This window comes from Benincasa hispida, chromosome 9 (assembly GCF_009727055.1).
Source record: "Benincasa hispida cultivar B227 chromosome 9, ASM972705v1, whole genome shotgun sequence".
Classification (NCBI taxonomy): Eukaryota; Viridiplantae; Streptophyta; class Magnoliopsida; order Cucurbitales; family Cucurbitaceae; genus Benincasa; species Benincasa hispida.
In genome coordinates this window covers 60,816,482-60,837,442 of record NC_052357.1, presented here as the reverse complement: position 1 = coordinate 60,837,442, position 20,961 = coordinate 60,816,482, and the positions used below count along the sequence as shown (strand labels likewise).

The 20,961-nt window shown below is 34.8% G+C and overlaps 2 protein-coding genes across 4 annotated transcripts; one reads left to right on the top strand and one right to left on the bottom strand.

Moving 5' to 3' along the window:
• The first annotated feature begins 1,612 nt into the window (after positions 1-1,612).
• On the top strand, positions 1,613-4,753 carry LOC120086626 (tubby-like F-box protein 5). Its single transcript, XM_039043364.1, has 5 exons — positions 1,613-2,026; positions 2,330-2,707; positions 2,816-2,903; positions 3,702-3,834; positions 3,937-4,753. Exons 2-5 carry the CDS (start codon positions 2,351-2,353, stop codon positions 4,589-4,591), a joined length of 1,233 nt encoding a protein of 410 aa, XP_038899292.1. The 5' UTR covers positions 1,613-2,026; positions 2,330-2,350; the 3' UTR covers positions 4,592-4,753.
• An 811-nt stretch (positions 4,754-5,564) lies between these two features.
• Positions 5,565-8,958, bottom strand: LOC120085338. Of its 3 annotated transcripts, XM_039041272.1 has the most exons (4): positions 8,392-8,958; positions 6,732-8,280; positions 6,073-6,268; positions 5,565-5,904 (listed from the first exon to the last, which is right to left on the bottom strand). In XM_039041272.1, the coding sequence occupies exons 1-4, from the start codon at positions 8,750-8,752 to the stop codon at positions 5,638-5,640; spliced, it is 2,373 nt and encodes a 790-aa protein (XP_038897200.1). In that variant the 5' UTR covers positions 8,753-8,958; the 3' UTR covers positions 5,565-5,637. The 3 variants fall into 3 exon arrangements, with proteins under 3 accessions (XP_038897200.1, XP_038897199.1, XP_038897201.1); XM_039041271.1 differs by having other exon boundaries at positions 6,732-8,958; XM_039041273.1 differs by lacking the exon at positions 6,073-6,268 and having other exon boundaries at positions 5,704-5,904; positions 6,732-8,958.
• Positions 8,959-20,961: the final 12,003 nt, after the last annotated feature.

Sequence of the window (20,961 nt, the reverse complement as noted above, 5' to 3'; positions counted from 1 at the left end):
GCTAAAATAAAAACAAAATACAAAATTCAAATTAAAAAAATGGAATATGTTTTTGAATAGGGAACTAGGAAGCACGATAAACATATATATATATATATATATTTTACAATTTGGTAAACTAAATTTAATACTCTCCACCTTCAAATCAATATTAACTTTAAGATCATATATCATAAACTTGTACTCTCAATCCTGAATCAAGTTTGATCTTTTACATTCACATAGTGAAAAAAGAAAAAAGTTTGACGTAAAAGATATAATTTCAAATTTCTAAAATTGACTACTTTATGACCAATATTTAATGTGAATATATTTTAATTATTTTCATCATATAACAATAAAAATTAAACTCTCAAACTTATACAATTTTTATAATTTCTATAATTATATAAATTAATGATCCAATTTTATCACATTTATAAATTTGAAAATTTAAAGTTTGAAATATAGTTGCAACTTCATAATTTATCTAATATGAAAATCTTAGAAATTTGTAAATTAGAAACCTTTGATGAATCTCTAAATAAAAAATTTCAAAAATTTTCAAGTCAATTGATGTCAATTCAAATGAAAGAATTAAAATTGAATTACCTTTTGATCGAGGATTAAGAGATAAGAAGAACTAGTTCTTTATTCTAAGTTCGAACACTTCACAAACAAGATAATTTGACTTACCTGAATATTTTTGGCATGCAACTCGAATTGCAAGAGGTTGATGAATCTTCATCATCGACATAGAGGAAAATTATCATTCCCAAAATTCAAAACCAAAAAACTATTTTGTACAACTTAATGACCATATTTTAAATAGCCTTCGGGTGAAACCCTAATGCCATATCATAAGGGGCAGTTGCAAACATAACAATGAAACCTAAAGTATTTATAAATATATTACAATGAAAAATTATTTGCACATATAGGAAAACTTAGATTTGCTTTCGAAGTTTATCAACCATAGACCATATAGCTAAAAGGGTCTATCAGTGATGAACCATATTGCTGGTAGAAGTTTATCAGCGATAGAGTCTATCATTGATTGATTTTGCAATATTTACGATTATTTAAAAATGTTGCTATACATCAAATTATTATCTCTAAAAGTGCTACCCAACGTAATTATTCTATCATTAATTATAATAAAATTATAAAAATATCCCTACTTAATATGTTATAAAAAGGATAAAATTGAAAAATATTAAAATTATATTAAAATTATTAAATAATAATTTGATGTCTTAGACGTATCGAAATATGACTTTTTTTTTTTTTTTTTTTTTTTTTCCTTTTTTCCTTTTTAGGCTAAAGTATTCATTTTGATGATTCAAAAATATGTTTGAGACCATTTTGTTCAATTTCTTATTTTAATAATGCAACATTCACGTGAGGCCGGGCCATGGTTCAATGCAATTGCCAAGAACGTGCATTGCACTTCCTACAGAGAGACCACCACAGCAAAACATGGACCTCACCATAGTTGACCAACTAAAAGCATCCACATCGGCAAGTGTCCTACAGAACACGGATATTTCGGAGTGAGCGACTACAGAATAGAATCGTCCATGAGTTGAACGGACGAGAACCGAGAAACGGGGTGGTTAAATAATCGTATAATCCGATGACGATGAGGAATTGAGATTCTAAGGGACGAAAATCGAAGAGCCGTTTTTGTGGCTCTGGCTCTCGCCGTGACGGAGGTGGCGACGGCGACGGCCAGACGGCAGCGGCGGTCGATAACGGTGACGACGGAGGAGACGACCTACTGTTGTGGAATAACAGAGGCTTTTAAAAAATTCTTCTAGCTTTTTATCTTTTAGCCTTTTTCTCTCTCTTGTCTCTCCCTCTTCCTTCAAAAGCCGTTTGCAACTTCCTAGACATTGCTGCCTTTTCGATTTAAAAGGGAGATTCAAGGTGGAGGGAAAAACGCTAATCGCTATATTTTCTCTAATTCGATCCATCAAAATCCTCCGAGTTTTGCAGAATCACTCGGAGTATTTATTTCTCTCCGCTGCTGTTCTCATTTTTTGCGGTATGTGGCTCTCCTTGTCTTCATATGTTCGCCCTTTTCTTTTCTCCATCGAATGATTTTTCTTTTTCGGTTTCGTAATGCACCGGTAATATGTGAAGAACCCGATTGTAATTTTCAATTTCTAGTTTAATATCGTTTGATGAGTATTTCTGTTTGTTTTACGTGTTTAATCTGTTATCTCAACGAACCTACTCATCTAGGATTGATGATTTGAATGTATCATGCTAATTTGTTGTTGTTTTTTCGTTGAGTTTGTTGGAGATTTGAATCAGAGTTTTAAATTTCAATCGTGTTTGTGTTTAGTGAATTGAAACTGCTGTCACGATGCCTCTGAGAGGCATTATTCGTGAGATGAGTGAAATACGAGAAGGCAGTGGGAATTCATCGAGGAAAGTTAGGGAGGGAGTTCAAATGCGTCATCTCGGAAAGTCGCATATTGTACCGGAACAGCCTTCTTCATCTTCTCCGGTTCCGATTGAACAGAGCCGTTGGGCGAATTTGCCTCCGGAGCTTCTTTTGGATATAATTCAACGAGTGGAAGCGAGTGAAACCTCTTGGCCTTCTCGCCGGGATGTTGTTACTTGTGCTTCAGTTTGCAGGTCATGGCGGATAGTTACAAAGGAAGTCGTTAGGACTCCCGAACAGTGTGGGTGGATCACTTTCCCAATTTCTCTGAAGCAGGTATTTTCAATTCATCCTTAGTTACTTTCAAGAAAGTTTTTGAGTTCCTTAACAAACAGGGCTCTAAGTTTTAGTCTGTTCTTCTTTGCATTTGGGTTAATATATTAGCCGGGACCAAGGGACACTCCGATCCAATGCTTCATTAAGAGAGAAAGGGCAACTTCAACGTTTCGACTCTATCTCGGGCTAAGCCCTGGTATTTCTCTTTTTTCTTCTTCTATGAACTATTTTGCCTTTATAGGATCCTCCTTTTCAATCTAGATTGTGGATTACGCCTTCTTTTAGTGAATAAAGCTACTTTTCTTTGTCATTGTGAAGCTTCGTATCAAAGTGTTTTAAATTTCTAAATATGCAACAATTCCATCTTCTTTTCGATTATCCAAAATCCTTTTTCTCTATTAAGTAAAGTTTGAAGAAAGTCTAGTCAGTAATGGTTCAAAGAGACCAATGTTTTTGAGTCTTTGGTTCATGGGTTACGTTTGTATTATAAAAGTGGGGTGCATAAGTTGATTTACTCGCTTGTTTGAATTGATTTTGTGCTTCTGTTTCTAAGTGTAAAAAAATTTAAACACTTAGAAAATCAATTCAAACCAATCCTTAGATTTTTGATACCCACCTCTCAAAATTCTCTGCAGAAATCCAACTTCCCAATCCTAAATCATCCAAACTCCTTTCAAACTATTCAATTTTTAATTTTCTGTTTTTAAAATTTGTGCTGATTTTACTCACTTTTTTTTTCTTAATGGTTTCACCTTCTTCAAGGAACATTGGAATTCTTAACCAAATTTCAAAAACCAAAAGCAAGCTTTATTTTACTTATTTATTTTTTTTTGAAAATTTAAGAGTTTCGCTTGGATTTTGAAAAAAAAAAGGAGTAAAAATTATCAAACAATATGATTTTCTGTTTTGTTTTGTTTTGTTTGTTTGTTCTTTTTTTGGCCTCTCCATGTTATATAATACATGTCTAATCAGATCTTTTGTGTTTCAATTACAGCCCTGTCGGGTAATCTTAGTAAATTGTTGCTAACTGCGAAAAGAATCCGACGAGCAATGAGTACAGATTTCATTGTATCATTAGTTCCAGACGACTTCTCTCGAGCAAGCAACCATTACATAGGAAAGTTGAGGTGAGCCATGGCCACAGTTAGGCTGGTTTGTTTATATTTCTGACGCACTGCAGGAGGTTTATTTCCTTTTAACTAATGAGCTAAATGTTGATGATGAATCAGGTCAAATTTTCTGGGGACCAAATTTTCAATTTATGACAGTCAGCCTCCTCATGACCCAAAATTGCGAACCAGTAGATCGAAAAGAAGAATCCATTTGAAACAGGTCTCTCCAAGTAAAACTCCAACGAACTATAAAGTCGCTGCCGTAGCTTACGAGCTCAACGTCCTCCGCACCAGAGGTCCAAGAAGAATGAGGTGCACCATGCATTCAATACCTGTTGCAGCAGTGGAGGAGGGTGGCACTGCCCCAACTCCAACAGAGTTTAAAGACTGTATCAACGAGCATCATCCATCAACACCAATTTGCAAAGGAAAGAAGCCGATAACCGAGTCCCCAACCGAGTCCCCTGACCCTCAAGAATCGATAGCTCCATTAGTATTGAAGAACAAAGCTCCGAGATGGCATGAGCAGCTTCAGTGTTGGTGCTTAAACTTCAAAGGGCGTGTCACGGTCGCCTCAGTGAAGAACTTTCAGCTGGTTGCCGCAGCGGAGACAAGTCAAAATGTATCCGCAGCTGAACAAGAGAGAGTAATTTTGCAGTTTGGTAAGATTGGGAAGGATATTTTCACGATGGATTATCGCTATCCTCTTTCAGCTTTCCAAGCCTTTGCAATTTGTCTTAGTAGCTTTGATACCAAGCCAGCTTGTGAATGAAACTCCATTACTAAACTTGCTCCAAAATTTTCCAACTGTATATATTATTTTGGAAAGAAGCTTCGTTTAGACACTATATTCAATAATTATGCAACAATTTGTGACGTTGGTGGGCAGTAAATTATGAAAATGAGCACATGCTCCCAAATCTTTATTATCCAATTCATCGAGTACAGCATATTTCATCTTCATATATCTGTTTCCTAAATATGATAATACAAAATACAACATAATATAATAGCAAAATAGAGAATTATTGACTTATAATAGTTTTTTTTTCAATTGTATATCTTGTTTGGAAACAGACATACTAGTTTTAGAATAATTTGGTCAGGACTTTATATTATTTATACTCAGCCACCTCATCTTATGTTGATCTATTGTGATACTTCATTTTTTTCCCATATTCATGATTCTTAAACTATTAAATGTTTTATTTTAGACTTTGAAATTTGTATAGAAAATTATTTTAATCACTATCATTGAAATTTTCTAAATTATTTAAGTAAAATTTGAATACATTTGAAAATTGGACATTTAACCTTCAAACACTTGTCCATTAGAGAATTGTGATCAAGCAAATCATGTTACCATTAAATAGCTTTTTTTTTTTAGTACAATAGGGGTTGAGTGATAAACCACAAATTTCGTAGACGTTAACATATATAGATTTCAGTTGAGCTAAGCTTTCTTTAGCTACAATTAAACAACTTTATTTTTAAAACGAATAAAACTTGCATGTTCTAAAGAGAAGCTCCAAAAATTTTGTTTTTTCTTTTAAACGTCTTGCCTATAAATTTGATTATAAGCTATAGAAAGAGCAATGATTAAGTGCAACCTCCCAATGCTTTTCATTTTTTATACATAGGAAAAAAACAAATAAAAATAATTTAAATTAAAAAAATTACCACATGACATGATTTTATTGGGTGCAGGTTTTTCCTTCTGGAAATAAATATGAACAAAATAATACTTTTCTTTTGTTTATATTGGAACATATTTAGCATCATAAAATTGTCAAAGTGTTGAGTGTTGATACACTTTCTCTAAAGAGGATGAGGCTGTTGTGTCCAAATAGAATAGCCTCCAATTGCATCAAGAAAAGAACCAGACCTTCCATGGAGGCCAGAGAAGTTTTTTCCCACTGGGAATGAAAATTTGGTTCCATCTTCGTCACCAAACGGCCCATAACTTCTTTTATTTGTTTCCAATGTCAGAGATCGGATAACAGTGGCTGCAATACTCCAATCCCTTAAGCTACTATAATAGCCATGAACTGAAACAAGATATTCATCTGGATGATCAAACACAACCTGTAAACATCGTAATTTAGTTCAATCAGATTCCATCTCTTTAAGTCTTGGAAATCATTGATAAAACAAGGCGGATCAAGAATTTTCTACGAGCTACATTAGAATCTCAATCTCATTGAGGAAAACAAATTTAACAATAAAATATTTGTGAAGAGTTTTTGAGGTAACCTCAGATCTGGAACCACCATCTCCACCATGCTTCATTGACCATATCGACTCACCGTTCTTCTCATAATGAATTTGAAAAGAGTAAATCCATGCTGCATGATAAATAGAAAATGCTCTGATTGACGTGAAAACCTTTTCTTTCCAAGCACTTCCACCTCCACCTCCATATGGTCCAATATTTATAAGAATCCGCTCGCTATCAAATGACTAAATGTTAATTTTTAAGTTTTGCTGTATATGTTCAAAAACACTTTTACTCCCTAACTCTCATAAGACTACCATTTTAGTTTTTGAACTTTCATGTTAGGAAATAAACTATTATAAATTATAAAAAAAAGACTAAACTGTTCCATATTAAAGTTTAAGGACTTAGTTTCAAATTTGAAGGTATAGAGACTAAATCGTTACAAACTAAAGTGCATGGACTAAATTGTTACTTTCATGAAAGTTCACGGACCAAAAGTGTTTTTTAACCGATGTTAATATTTTCTAATTACCTAAAAAATTGTCAGAGTATGGCTCAATGGATAAAACCTCCAACATATATATTCATATACCCTCACTTTCTTTTGGAATAAAGAGCTTGAAGCAAATTATCAAACCAAATACAAGATAGATAACAAAAGAGAGTTAAAAGTGTGCATCATGGGCATACTTACTTTTGAATTGTGTGTTGGGGGAGTCCAACTCCATGAGAGTAAAAGCAACGGTTGGTGAAAGCCAAACTCCCCTGCACTACCTGGCTGTGGTAACACGGCCCAATGGCATGCACCTTGAACTTGCAATTGGAAATGCATTCATAGGCCAAATCCTTAGCACATGATTCACCACAAGCCACACAGTGCTCTTCCTTCTCTTTCACTCCCAATTTCATCCCATGCTTATGAGCTTCATGCTTCTTTAACTTCACGTAAGGAAACATCCCAACAGCACAGTCCAAATGTGCAGCAAAACTGCACTTTTGGCAGCCATAGAACCACAACCCTGGCTCTCTTTCTTCCTCACAGATATCGCAACAATACTCTTCTTCTTCTTCGTCCTCTATAAATGTCAGGTCTAGAGGGTGTGGGTCAAATCTGTATCTTACTCCAAGTGGCAGTGTCGCACATCCTGCATCCAAATAGAAGTTGCAGTCAACACATCGAAACGCTACCTTGTGCTTCACCCCCTCCCCACAACCCTCACATGTGTGGTCTTTGTTCGTGCGGTCAAGAGATAAAGGGTGTTGGTGAGCAGGGTGTATAAATGGAATTTTGATTGAGGCACATCGGGTGTCAAATGTGGAGAGACATGTTTGGCAATGGTAGGCAAAGCCATTGAAATAATTGAGACAAGCTTTGCATTGGAAGACGAAATTCGAGATTGATATGAGATCAAGCCTATGTTGATGGAGGAAGTTCCTTTTCTTTCTAGGCAATTCAAGACATTCTTTGTGGACAAAGAAATCACACTCCTCACAACCGAAAGATGGACCTGAAAGGCGCTTCATACAACCATCACAAACTTTGTCTTGTCCAAACTCCTCCTCAGAGGAAAACAAATTCAAGCTATGGTGATGAATGAAATGTTGAATCTTAGAGCCAGAAATCTCAGTCTTGATGTCTTCATCATCGGCAGAATCAAGAGCATCCATTGACAAGTTAAAGTCGACACGTTGGGTTTGAGCACAACCCAAATGGACAAAGTAGTTGCATTTGTAATTGTAACAACCATATGCAGCATATCTGGTCCTTATTTTCTCCCCGCAGATCTTACAATCAATCTTGTTCCCAACATAATCAACCCCATCACGAAAATAGGTGAGGCTAAGATCATGGAGTCGGTGTCCAAATATCCTCAAGGTTAACGGCAATTCAGCACATTTTTTATGAACCGGAAGATGACAAATGATGCAATACCAAGAGAATCCATAGTCTTCCTCACCACATGCTCGACAAACAAACTGTGTCCTATTCCTATATTTGGTGAATGTGTGTTTGTGTTTGAAAGATTGTAAGCAAGCAATATGAAGGTTGAATTCACACAAGGAACAGTTATAGACAAACTCTCCACAGTCATTTTTGCAACTATTACATATGGTTTGGGGAGAGCTTCTGGGAAGAAGAAATAAAGGGTGCTCATGAAAATCAGAGTTTAACATCTCGCGCGGCAGCTCAGCGCATTGTTGATGAAAATGGGAATCACAATAAGAGCAGAAGTAATAAGAACCTGATTTTATAAGCAATCCACAAACAACACAAACAATTTCATCGGTTTCTCTGTTTTGTTCTCGCTGAAGGGTCAATGTATGAAGATGGTTAAAATGCCGAAACTCGTTACCTTTCGTTCGCCGAAGACCACTGGCTTTTGTGTCAGCGATGGCGCATTTGACATCAATTTGAAAACCGCATCTATAGCACTGATAAACATCACCTGACGGCATTTGCCAACAGGTAATACAAAAGTAGTTGTTGGTGGTCCGAGAAAGAGGATGTTGAGGGTGGAAACGGTTGTGGATTTGAGGAGGAAGGTCGATGCAAGATTGATGGATATGGAAGTTGCAGTCAGAGTCAGAGCAGCTGAATGCCGGCGGTTGCAACAATCGATGACATCTACTGCAGAAAAGCACTTCATCATTCTCCCCCTCTTCAATGAAGAACAATGGGTGTGGATGGGGGTTGTTCAAAAGGTCAAAATCCATGGCTATCTAACTCCTACCACAAGAAATTAAACAAAAGCAAGATCAAAGCTACAAAGAAACTACAACTTCCCGCAATTAAAGATATTAGTTGCAGAAACGATTGAGATACCAAAAAATCAATGGAAAATTGGGGGATTGAGGATGAAAGAAAGATAAAGAATGCATAGAGGAGTGAAATGATTCAAATCATGCATTCATCTCATATTAAGGTGAAAAACTTTTAATGTTATTTTTTATTCAACGCATTTCAACTTAAATTGAAAGGGTAAAAATAATTTAAAATATTTATCAAATATAATAAAATTTTAAAATTATCAATAATAGACGCTGATAGATAGATAAATATAGGAGTCTATCAATGTCTATCCGCATCTATAATTGATAGTTCTAAATTTTTGCTATATCTTGTGAATAGTTTTAACAGTTTTACCATTTGAAATAGTTTTACCATTCGAAATAATTTTCCTAAGATGAATATAATATATATATATATATATAAAGTTTTAAAAATAAAAATATTATAAAAATCTCATGTATTTTAATATTAGTTTTTGAAAAATATGTTAATTTCTTTTCATTTACTAAAACATATGAATTTAATATGAAATATTATATTTCAAAAGTGGTTTCAATCCATTGTTGGTGGAACAAATATTTTCTTCTATAACGAGAAAAGTATATTTGAATATATTTATACCCTTCGAACAAATATTATTCTTTTATTGTGAGAGAAGAGATCATTTGTTCGACCAAGGGATTATTTTGATTTGAAAAAAGTAACTTAGATTTTAAAATTTTAAAATTATATTTATTTATAGCCAACACAAGCCCATATAGAAGTTCTATCTACAAAGATTTTTTTTTTTTCATATTAATTTGGAAATAAGTTTTTGTAGAAATGTTGCTAAAATGCTTTTTTTTTTTTTTTTTTTTTTTTTTTTTTTTTGTAAAAATGTATGTGATTGTAATTGATATTTTTTTAATTAAGAAAACGAAAATATAATATAAGATTTCTATTTCATGGAGCTTTTTCATCCCATCCCAGTTAAGTTGGGGTCGGAGATGTGTCTTCTCTTAAAGTAAAATAAATTTAGAAAAAAATATCTTAATTTAGTCCTTAGGTTTCAAAATGTACAATTTAATCTTTGACACTTGAGTTTTGTTTCAATTTAATCCACATATTTCAAGATTTACACTTTTAATTTCGATTTTTCACTCGATGCTCATTTTTCGTCTTTATTATTAATGTATCTTAATAAGTTTAAAAGAATTATAATGAATCAAGTTTCATTTTTTCCATTACTTTTAAAGTTAGATTCAAATTTTTGCTTCATAATTATTTTCCATTAATTAAAAGACATTGACGATTGGAAACAAGTATTTCATGAAAAATTAAGGTTAAAAATGTAAAATCTTAAAACATAGAGACCAAATTGAAACAAAACTCAAATATTAAGAATACAATTGTAACATTTTGAAACCTAGGGACTAAATTGAAACCAAACTTAAAACTAAAAGACTAAATGTATAATATTTTGAAACATACCCGAAACCTAAGGACTAAAAAGATACTTTTTCCATAAATTTACTTAGAAAAAAACCCGTTTTGCCAAACACACACACACTTTTTTATATGTTTCTATATTTATTTATTATCAAACACAAATTTGGAAAACTATTTATTCCAATTTACATCTCATGAGATACGCTTGTGGTCCATAAAATTTGGAATTAGTCTTTACTAGATCCCTAAAATTTCAAAAGTGCAATTAATTCATTGAATTATGTGTTTTTTTTTTCTCTCTTTTATCATATCGATCAAGTGTCTATGACATGGGTTTGAGAGCATTTTATCTCGAAGCTGGAGGACTCTTTTAACCGCTTAAATTTAGAGGAATTGAAATCTATAGAAGTATTTTGGGTTACAATTAGAAAAATAGCAAAACAGAAAATTAATAAGAATTTTAGCAAACCGACTCTCCTGCACGTGCCCATCTTTCCCTTATCCCGAGATTGCCCTTAATAGATTCCAAAAATGCCCTCACCTTCATTTTAATTCTTGATTTTTCTCCTTAATTAGATTAAAATTTCAAATTTAAGTATAACTTTTATAGTGTATCTTCTGCTGTTGTGACTTTCATTTTATTTTTTATTTGTATTATCAAATCTCTTATATATACTTTTTTATTTATATACATATATTTTCTTATATTACATATTTATGTGTATATGTTTTGCAGATTTGATATTCTAGATCTTCCAAACCCTCGTTGCATTCATGCTTTTGACCTATCTTAAAAAATTCAATACTCTTTGATCTTTCACCTCTCAAACTGACTACCATGGAGGCTAAGAATTGGGTAATTTTGGAAGTTTTTATTAGATCAACTTTAGGGTTTTCAACCATGGCTTCCACTGTTTGTGATACCAGCAGCCAAGCGAATTCTTCACCCTCGTACTTGCCCGTCGAGTTTAGAAGCTAATAGCAGCTCTACCTGCTGGCTGCTCTCATGATCGTTGCCGGTGGCGAACCGAAGTTGAGGCCATTTAGGATCGCTTCAATGGAAGACGAAATGAAGAAAAGGAGAGTTAAAAAAGGAAGAAATTAACCAAGAAGAAGAGGAAGAAGAGGAGTGGCGTTAGCATCAATAGAGTGATCACATGTATTGTCTTAGGGAAGAAGATAGTACAGTTGTTGTCCGTGATGAAGCTCTATTCACCTCCAAGTTATGTTTGTTTTTTAAACATCTTGCTTGTAAATTTTATATGATAAATAGCAAATGCTCTAATTGACGGGGAAACGTTTTCTTTCCAAGCATTTCCACCTCCACCTTCATACAGTCCATGAATGCCCTCGCTATCAAATGACCAAATGTTAATTTTAGGTTTCGCTGTATAGGATTGAAAACATGTCTAGTCCTTGACCTTTCATATGACTAACATTTTAATCCTTGAAATTTCGTGTCAAAAAATAAACTATTACAAATTGTAAGAAACAAAGACTAAATTGTTGCATACTAAAGTTGAAGGACTAAATTACAATTTTGAAAGTATATAAGATTAAATCATTACAAATTATCGTACATATCTCAATGGACAAAACACCTAACCAAAAGTATTTTTTAACATATGTTTATATATTCGAATTACCTAAAAACTTGTGACAGTATGACTCAATTGATAGAGCACCTAACATATATACTTATATACCATCACTTTCTTCTGGAATAGAGAACTTAGAAGCAAATAAGTAAACTAAATACAAGATATAAATCACGAAAGAGAGTTAAAAACTGTAAATCAAGGGTGTTAATGTATACTTGGTCTTTGAGTTGGTTGAGTCCTTTTAGGATCTATTTCTAGTCCCTTTATGTTGTATATATACCCTACACTTCTCTGTAAATGAAATACATATTAATATCTTCAACTTGGTATCTGGGCCAAGAATTAGGCTTAGCCTCTGTCATCATACCATCTGTCTCTTATACACATCTAGATGTGTATAAGAGATGTATATATACCCTACACTTCTCTGTAAATGAAATACATATTAATATCTTCAACTTGGTATCTGAGCCAAGAATTAGGCTTAGCCTCTGTCATCATACCATCAATAGCCTCGTGGTCCGTGCATTGTTCAGTCATCAAGGTTTTTGTTTCCATCTGCAATTGTCATTCGTGCCGCTGGAGTTGTCCACGTCTACTAGTTCCGCTTGCAGTAGAGGAGGCATTTTTTTCTGTTGCGCTTCTGTTCGCGATTCCGTCCACGATTCAGTTCCATTTGTGCTTCCGTCTACAATTCAATCGTTCATTTTCATTCACGCTTTGGTGTGCTGCTGCATCGTCAATCACGCTTCCTCCGTCGTTGCATCGTCAACCTCTGCTGTCGGGGTTGTGTGTCGTTTGCCGTTTCCACTCTTTGTTCATGGGTTCATTCGCCTTAGCTCTACGTCGAAAGGATCTATCCATTTCAGCCTGAGTTGTTGAGCCATTCACGCCAAGTTGACCACGTCGAAGCCACCAAGCCAATCCGTCGAGCTGTCGAGCCGAACATGTAAGAGTACAATAAAAAGTAGTGGAAGTAACAAAGATCAATAAATATTCAAATTCACTAATTTTGGCAGAAACTAAAGCATGCTCATCTAAATAAGAGGGTTTTTGTATCATACCTTTGTAGAACTCTTCAAGATCTCGATCAATCAGCAGCAGTCTTCTCCAAAGATCATCGTGAACCACCTCAAGATCTTCCCCACTATCATCTTGGAGCTTTAGACCGAGTTGTGGGACTCAAGAACAACTTGAAGCAATGTAAAATCCAAGGAGAAGCTCATAACACTCAGTTTTTGAAGAACTCTTCTTCAGCTGAAATTTTCTCTCAAAATTTCTGTAGAATGCATGCCTTAAAATCACTCAATTCTTCTTTATTTATTGCAGATGAATATCAAAGAAGAAATGTGCATGGCTTGCAGCTCATGCTTGGAGTTAATAAAGAAGAGGAAGTGGTTTTGTGCGAGCATGAAGAAGATGATAATGGAAAACCATAAAAAACCATTTTGTGCATGTTTTCCAATTTTCCAATTTTATTTTAAAATCAAAATTTTGATTTTAAAACTGAAAAGTTAATTTTCTAAAATTAATTTCATAAATTAATTTTAAAAAAAATATTAATTAATTTAATATCAAATATTAAATTAATCTTTGCACAAAACCATCTTCACATATTTAAATCATATTTAAATACATATTCTCCTAATCTATTTAATTTTAATTTGAACGTTTCAAATTAATTTCTCAAGCTACCCTAAAGCTTAATCGTTTACGAGCTAGTAGGAGGACCTTCTGGACCTATAGATCATGGACTCCAACGATTCGATAATCGGCTAAACTCATTAGATTGATCTAACCCCCATTCGTTAACTAATGGAATACTTCACTATAGCCCATAGTTGAACTTCACTCACTGTAGATATATTATGTCCACTTTATAACCATAATCAGTAAGTTGATCATTCACAGGTTGTTCGTAATCACAGCTGGGTCAAAATAACCATTTTACCCCATGTGAGTACATCTTGTTCCTTAAGTTCCCATTGACCCTTTAATGAAAAATTCTGATTCATAATCCTAAAGAATCAAATCCTTTCTCTACCATGAGAAGGCGGGGCCCCGATTGTTCAAGACTTGGAATCAGTACTTAAGAGGACAATCTATTTGCTAACCTTAAATCGGGTAGGAGTGAATTCCATCTTGCAAAGCTATGTCCCTAACTATTCATCTGGTCTTATCCCAAAATGAGAAGCTTATTGAGCAGTGCTGTTGGACTACTCTCACCATTTGCAGATCAAAGGATAATCGTGAACAAACAAGAGTTCATAGCTAGCTCAGGATTAAGATCGAGTTAATCTAGGTTATTTGATAAATGAAATAGCTAGTTTTAACAGTAAACAGTCGTTATAAAGAAAAATGACTATTTTCGTGGTCCAGTCTATATGCAAACTCATTGCATAGGACACCCCCACTCACATGTCTCAACATGAGCGATATGTGGATCATATCATTTGTAGCAATTTATAACTTATTGTAACAACTATAGAGTGGGTTGCATCCAATAGTGTTACCAGGATGAGATACCCAATTTCATCCATATACTTATTAGACCATTTAAGCTATATATTGTTAACTTGATCCTGCTTATGTCACTACATAAAGTTATAGTATTCAGATTATAGCCATGGATATGTTTATTGGATTTTCATAATAAGATGCAAAATAAAAAATTTATTATTTATTGATAAATAGAATGTTTAACACGAACTATGAGTTCTAGGACATTCCCAACAATCACCCACTTGGACTAAAACTCCAGTGAGAACAAATATATACAATATAATGTTGAGAAACATAATGAAAAAAATACAATAAACTAAGGCATCTCTAATACCATAGATATTCTCCCACTTGCCCTAGATTACACTACTCGGAATCCTAGTCCAACTAGATGGCCCTCGAACACTTTAGCCGAGAGGACCTTTGTGAATGGATCAGCAAGGTTGTCTTCAAAGGCAATCTTTGTGACGATCATATCTCCTCTGTGCACTATCTCCCGGATGAGATGATACTTTCTTTCAATCTGTTTTCCACGATTGTGACTCTTGGGTTCCTTTGAGTTGGCAACAACACCACTATTGTCACAAATACAGTGTGATAGGAAAGTGCATATCTGGAACTACTTCTAAATCAGCCAAGAATTTGCGTAGCCATACTGCTTCTTTAGCAGCTTCACATGAAGCCACGTATTCCCCTTCCATTGTGGAGTCAGCGATATAACTTTACTTAATGCTTCTCCAAACTATAGCTCTTTTGTTAAGAGTGAAAACTGATCTGAGGTAAATTTCTTGGAATCTACGTCAGTTTGAAAATTAAAATCACGGTATCTTGTAAGGATCAAATTCTTAGGTCCATACACAAGCATATAGTCCCTTGTTCTCCTTGAGGATGTTTTTGACAGCAGTCCGATGACTGTGTCCTGGATTGGATTGGAACCTGTTGATGATTCTAACTGCAAAGCATATGTCAGAGCGTGTACACAACATAACATACATCAAACTCCCAGCTATAGATGCGTATGGAATTCTGTTCATCTCCTCAACTTCTTGAGGTGTCTTAGGACACTGTTCTTTTGACAAATGAATCCCATGCCTAAAATGTAATAAATCTTTCTTGGAATTTTGCATATTATACCTTGACAACATCTTGTCAATATAAGATGCCTGAGATAGTGCCAATGTTCTATTCTTTCGGTTTTGAAAAATCTATATTCCTAGAACATACTGAGCATCACCAAAATCTTTCATTTGGAACTGTGTTGCTAACCATTTCTTTACGTCAACAAGAAAACTTATCTCATTCCTAATGAGCAAGATATCATCAACATAAAAAACTAAGAATGCTACCTTTTTGTTGACTATCTTCTTGTACACACAAGGTTCGTCAACATTCTGATCAAAACCATAAGATTTGATTGCAGTGTCAAACCTTATATTCCAAGATCTGGACGCTTGTTTCAATCCATAAATGGATCAATTAAGCTTACAGACTTTATGTTCCTATCCTTTTTCGATGAACCTTTCTGGTTGAGAGATAAAAATACTTTCATCAAGATAGCCATTTAGAAAAGCTGTCTTGACATCCATTTACCATATCTCATAGTCATAATATGTGGCAATGGAAAGAAGTATTCTTATTGATTTTATCATGGCAACAGGAGAAAAAAGTTTCTTCATAATCAACTCCTTCTCTTTGGGTAAAACCTTTTGCCACAAGTCTGGCTTTATAGGTCTGTAACTTGCCAGTTTTGTCTCGTTTTCCCTTGTAGATCCATTTACAACCTATAGGTATAACCCCTTGTGATTGATCTACAAGTTCCCAGTCAGAGTTGAAGTACATAGACTCCATTTCATCGTTTATGACTTTTATCCATTATTCCCTGTCAACATCTTCCATTGCCTTTTTAAAGGTTAATGGATCCTCTAAACTATCATCTTGTATGATGTTTTGAGTTTCTGTTAAACTCATGTAGCATTCAGATTGTTGAATAACCTTCCCACTATGTCGAGGCATCCCAACTCTTGGGATGGACGTGATGGGACAACAACCGTTGTTGATGGACTAGCTTGATCAACAACTCTTGTTGATCTTTTTGTAGTATCTTTAGTCAGTTCTTTCAATATTAGTTTACTGCGAGGTAGATGAATTTTAATATGATCCTCTTCCAAGAACGTAGCATTTGTTGATACAAATACTTTATCTTTTTGGGGATCATAAAACAATCCTTATTTTGTTTCTTTGGGGCATCCTGCAAATAGGCATAATTTCGAACGTGTTTCCAATTTCTTAGGATTCTGTACCAACACGTGTGCTGGACAACCCTTGATACAGAAATGACTTAAACTCGTTTTGCGTCATTTTCATAATTCATATGGTGTTTCTAAAACACTTTTTGATGGAACAATGTTCAGAATATAAACTGCAGTCTGTACTGCATACCCCCAAAAGGATTGAGGTAACTGAGCATAACTCATCATAGACCGAACCATGTCCAACAAGGTTCAATTTCTCCTTTATGCAACACCATTTTGTTGTGGTGTTCCAAGTGTTGTGAGTTGAGATTGAATTCCATGATCTACTAGATAGTTCTGGAATTGCAAATCTGTATACTCACCATCTCGAACTGATTGAAGTGTTTTAATACTTTTACTTAATAGATTTTCAGTCTCAGCCTTAAATTCTTTGAACTTTTCAAGAGTCTTAGACTTATGATTGATTAAGTAAATGTAGCCATATCGAGAGTAATCGTCAATAAAACTGACGAAGTACTGATATCCTCCTCGAGCTTTAACATTCATCGGACCATATAGGTTTGAATATATAAGTTCGAGACGTTCTTTGGCACGAAGACCTTTGTCGAAAAAAGATCTTTTAGTCATTTTTCCCTCAAGACATGATTCACATGGAGGTAGAGAACTGTCTTCTAACTAATTTAGATGACCGTTTTGAACCAATCTCTCAATTCCGTTGAGATTAATGTGACAAAGCCTGAGATGCCAAAGATAGGCATTAGAAGAAATTTTCTTCTTTTTATTATGAGTCTCAGCTGTTTTAAACATCTCTATATTTAAAATGGCTTTAGCTTCAGTTGGTTTTGATATGTACAAGTTGCTATCAAGTCTTGCAAAACAAATATGTACACCTCTTGAATAAACAAACACTTCAATACATTCAAAAGATATACTGTACATATTTTCTAATAGACAGGAAATGGAGATTAGATATCTTTTCATCTTAGGTATATAGAACACATTCTTAAGTAAGATAAAAGAATCTCCAAAAAACAACTTTACATCTCCCATTGCTTCAGTTGAAATGACTTCACCCATTCAAACCTTGAAAGTCATCTCATATTCAAAAAGACTTCTCCAAGAACTAGTTTCCTATAGAAAAGTGCAAATATGATTAGTAGCGCTTGAATCCAATATCCAGGTAAGGTGAGAATTCTCCACTAAACATGTTTCAACAACTAGTAAATCAAATTTATCTTGTTTTTCCTTTTCTGCTTTCTTCTCAACCAAAAACTTTGGGCATTTTCGTTTCCAGTGTCCAACTTCTCCACAATGGAAACATTTTCCTTTGGGAGTTTTGTTTTTATTTTTCTTTGCAGTGGCTTTCTTTTTCCCTTTTCCTTTCTTCTTCATTTGTACGGTTTTATCCTTAGAAGAAGAAGGACCAAACTTCTTATCATTAGTGAGCTTTGTTCCTAACGTCGACCCCTTATAAAACTTCTTGGGTTTCAAAATAATATTTATTTCTTTTTCCTTCAGTTTCATCATTGATTGATAAGTCTGTAACTCATTCAACAATGTCGTCAAATTATAAGTGATTTTTTTCATAATAGCATTTGTTCTGAATAGTAGATAACTCTCTGGGAGAGATTCCAGTATCATGCTCACTTGACTTATCTCGTCTATCATCGCTCCGTGAGCCTCTGCAGTATTGAAATGAACCATCATGTCAAGAATGTGTTCTTTTACGTTGGTTCCATCTTTCATACGTGTAACATAGACATACTTGATGGCTTCATGTCTGACAGAAGATGACAGTTCCCTAATCATCTCCTGTAATGATACCATAATCTCACGAGTGGTGGGCATGACCTCATGCTTCTTGTTGAATACATCAGATATACTCGCCAAGATATAAGCCCAGACTTTCTCATTTGCCCTCGAACAATTCGGGTGGCTGTTGAGTTGGGAACTGGGGGACACTCCTCCATCAACACAAACCTCAGATCGTCTACCACTAATATTGTATTGATGTTTGACTTCCAGTTTGAATAACCCTCTCCATTAAATTTATTAGAAGCAAGTAATTGTATGATTGAGTTCGACATTGCTGAAACATATTAAATAAATTTTGTTAAATATACATCTAAATCTATTTTTAGCAAAACTAATAAAGTACCCAATAAATCTTTATTTATTTTCAACGATACTTAAGTGATTTAGAACAATTACTACCAAGGGGTAGTCAAGAATTTCTTCACAGAAGCAAGACAGTTCTTGACCAAATACTATTTTCAGAATAACTCATATTCTGATAGTTCTTTTGGTTATCGTTTTCGGTCAAGATCTTTACTAACAATTAGTAATTCTTGTAAGTGTGACCCAAAATTTTCAGATCTTATAGGACGGTGTGAATATGCCTTCGAAATAGAAGACAATATCCAAGACGAAACTATAAGACCTTATTCATTTTACTGAAGCCTGGGTTGTTTTGAATCCTATGTTACAACCCTCCGCGGGGATCAACGCGGTTAACGACTAGTTAGTGCCGCCTGATGCGTTAATTTTATTAAATGGGAATATGGATGATATCCGTTGTACACTCAAGTTTCCCCGCAAAATTCAAGTGTAAATCCCCCTGAATTTCCTGGTAAGTCCAGGGTCGAACACAGGGACTTGTGAAAATAGTTGCATTGGTGATTTTTATGAAGACTTGCGGTAACTAGTTAAATAAATAAATCGTTGGGTTTGTTGTTTGCGTTGATAAAAATAAATAACGAATGCGGCGAAGTTTGAAAAGAGTTGGAACGAGAAATATGATGAATATGAGGTGAACGGGTTGAGAAAATTTTCGATTAACACTCCCTAGAATGCGTTCATGCAACATGCATGCAATAGTAAACCACATCTCGACGTGAATGCTACGACTTCTAAGGCTAGAATGCATGCGATAAATATGCGATAAGTCTACAGGGTTTACACATAAACCTCTATCTCTATTTATGCGATGACATCATGACATTCACACAAATATGCATCCACATACTATCATTCCCATTCCTAGGATGCATGCGACGCAAGCTGACAAGATAGAGCTTATCTTCTAAGTCCTATTCTCTTGTTTATGCAAGCCTAATCCTTGCCCCTTCGAGTCCAGATTCTAACCTAGCTCTCCAAGACATTAGGTTCTTTCTTTAGATTCTCTCTCGATGTACTTTAAAGGGTTTTTGTGTAGCATAAAACAAGACAATCGCAAGTAATGAACTTCCTACGTCATGATTAGTTTAGTTCTTCTCACCCATTCAACTAGTTAGCTACTCGATGCTTATAAGAGAGTGAGCAGATGTCGAAATAGAACTTCTCCATTGAATAATATGAAGATGAAGTACAAAATAACAATGAAAGTAATTAAGAGCCTGGTAGTAATTTTCTTGCTGCAGGCATTACACTGTTTTCTACTCGTGCTCTAAAGATAATTCCCGCTCTCGCGAGAGTCGGCCCGCTCTCTACTCTTACCCCAAGGTTCCTCTTGAGTTTGTCCGGCGATCTTCAGCGCCGACCACTCTTCTCTTGCTCCGCCATAAAAATGGAAAAGAAAACTATGAATAGAAGCAACTGGTGAACTTGTTAACCTGATCAACCCCTTTTCTGAAGAATGCACTTGGTATTTATAGGGCATCAATGGTGAAAGGCGACTTCTCTCTCCCGGTTGTACAGATGGGACAGCTTTAATTCCTGATTGACGTGTCGAATGATTGTCACCGATAAAGCTGAGTGTACTTCGTGATCATTATCGGCTGTCAACTTAATTTGGATCTGACATCAGCTTTCTATCCTATCGCTCTTAATTATCCTTTCACCCGGATGTGCCCACCATGTTGCGTTGATCAAGTTGCGGAAATCCTTCTCAGGCGAATGTTTGCGAGCACGATCAATGCAAAATCTTGTGGTAAAGTTGCACTCAATCGATAATTTCCTATGATCGCAATCTTGCATTAACGCATATTCTGCACAAAAATTCGAAAATCAATAGTTCTAATGCGCTAAACACATGCAACCTTAATATTATAGAATTTATGCTTAATGGATGCAATTTAACATATTTTATCAACACACTCCAACATTTTTTAATAACTTAGCACTATGTTAACGTGCATTTCTGCCCGTTATCACACCCCAAAATTCAAACAATGCTTGTCCTCAAGCATAAGCTAAAGATACCTATAGCAAGTCCACTGCAAAGTTCTTTTCCTAGATTCCTCAAGGATACTTCATTCAAATCCTATATACCAGAATTTTCTTAAGTCTTATTCAAGTCTCTTCTTAAAATATTTCTAAGACTTTGGGATTGCAAGCTTAACTTTCAAAAGG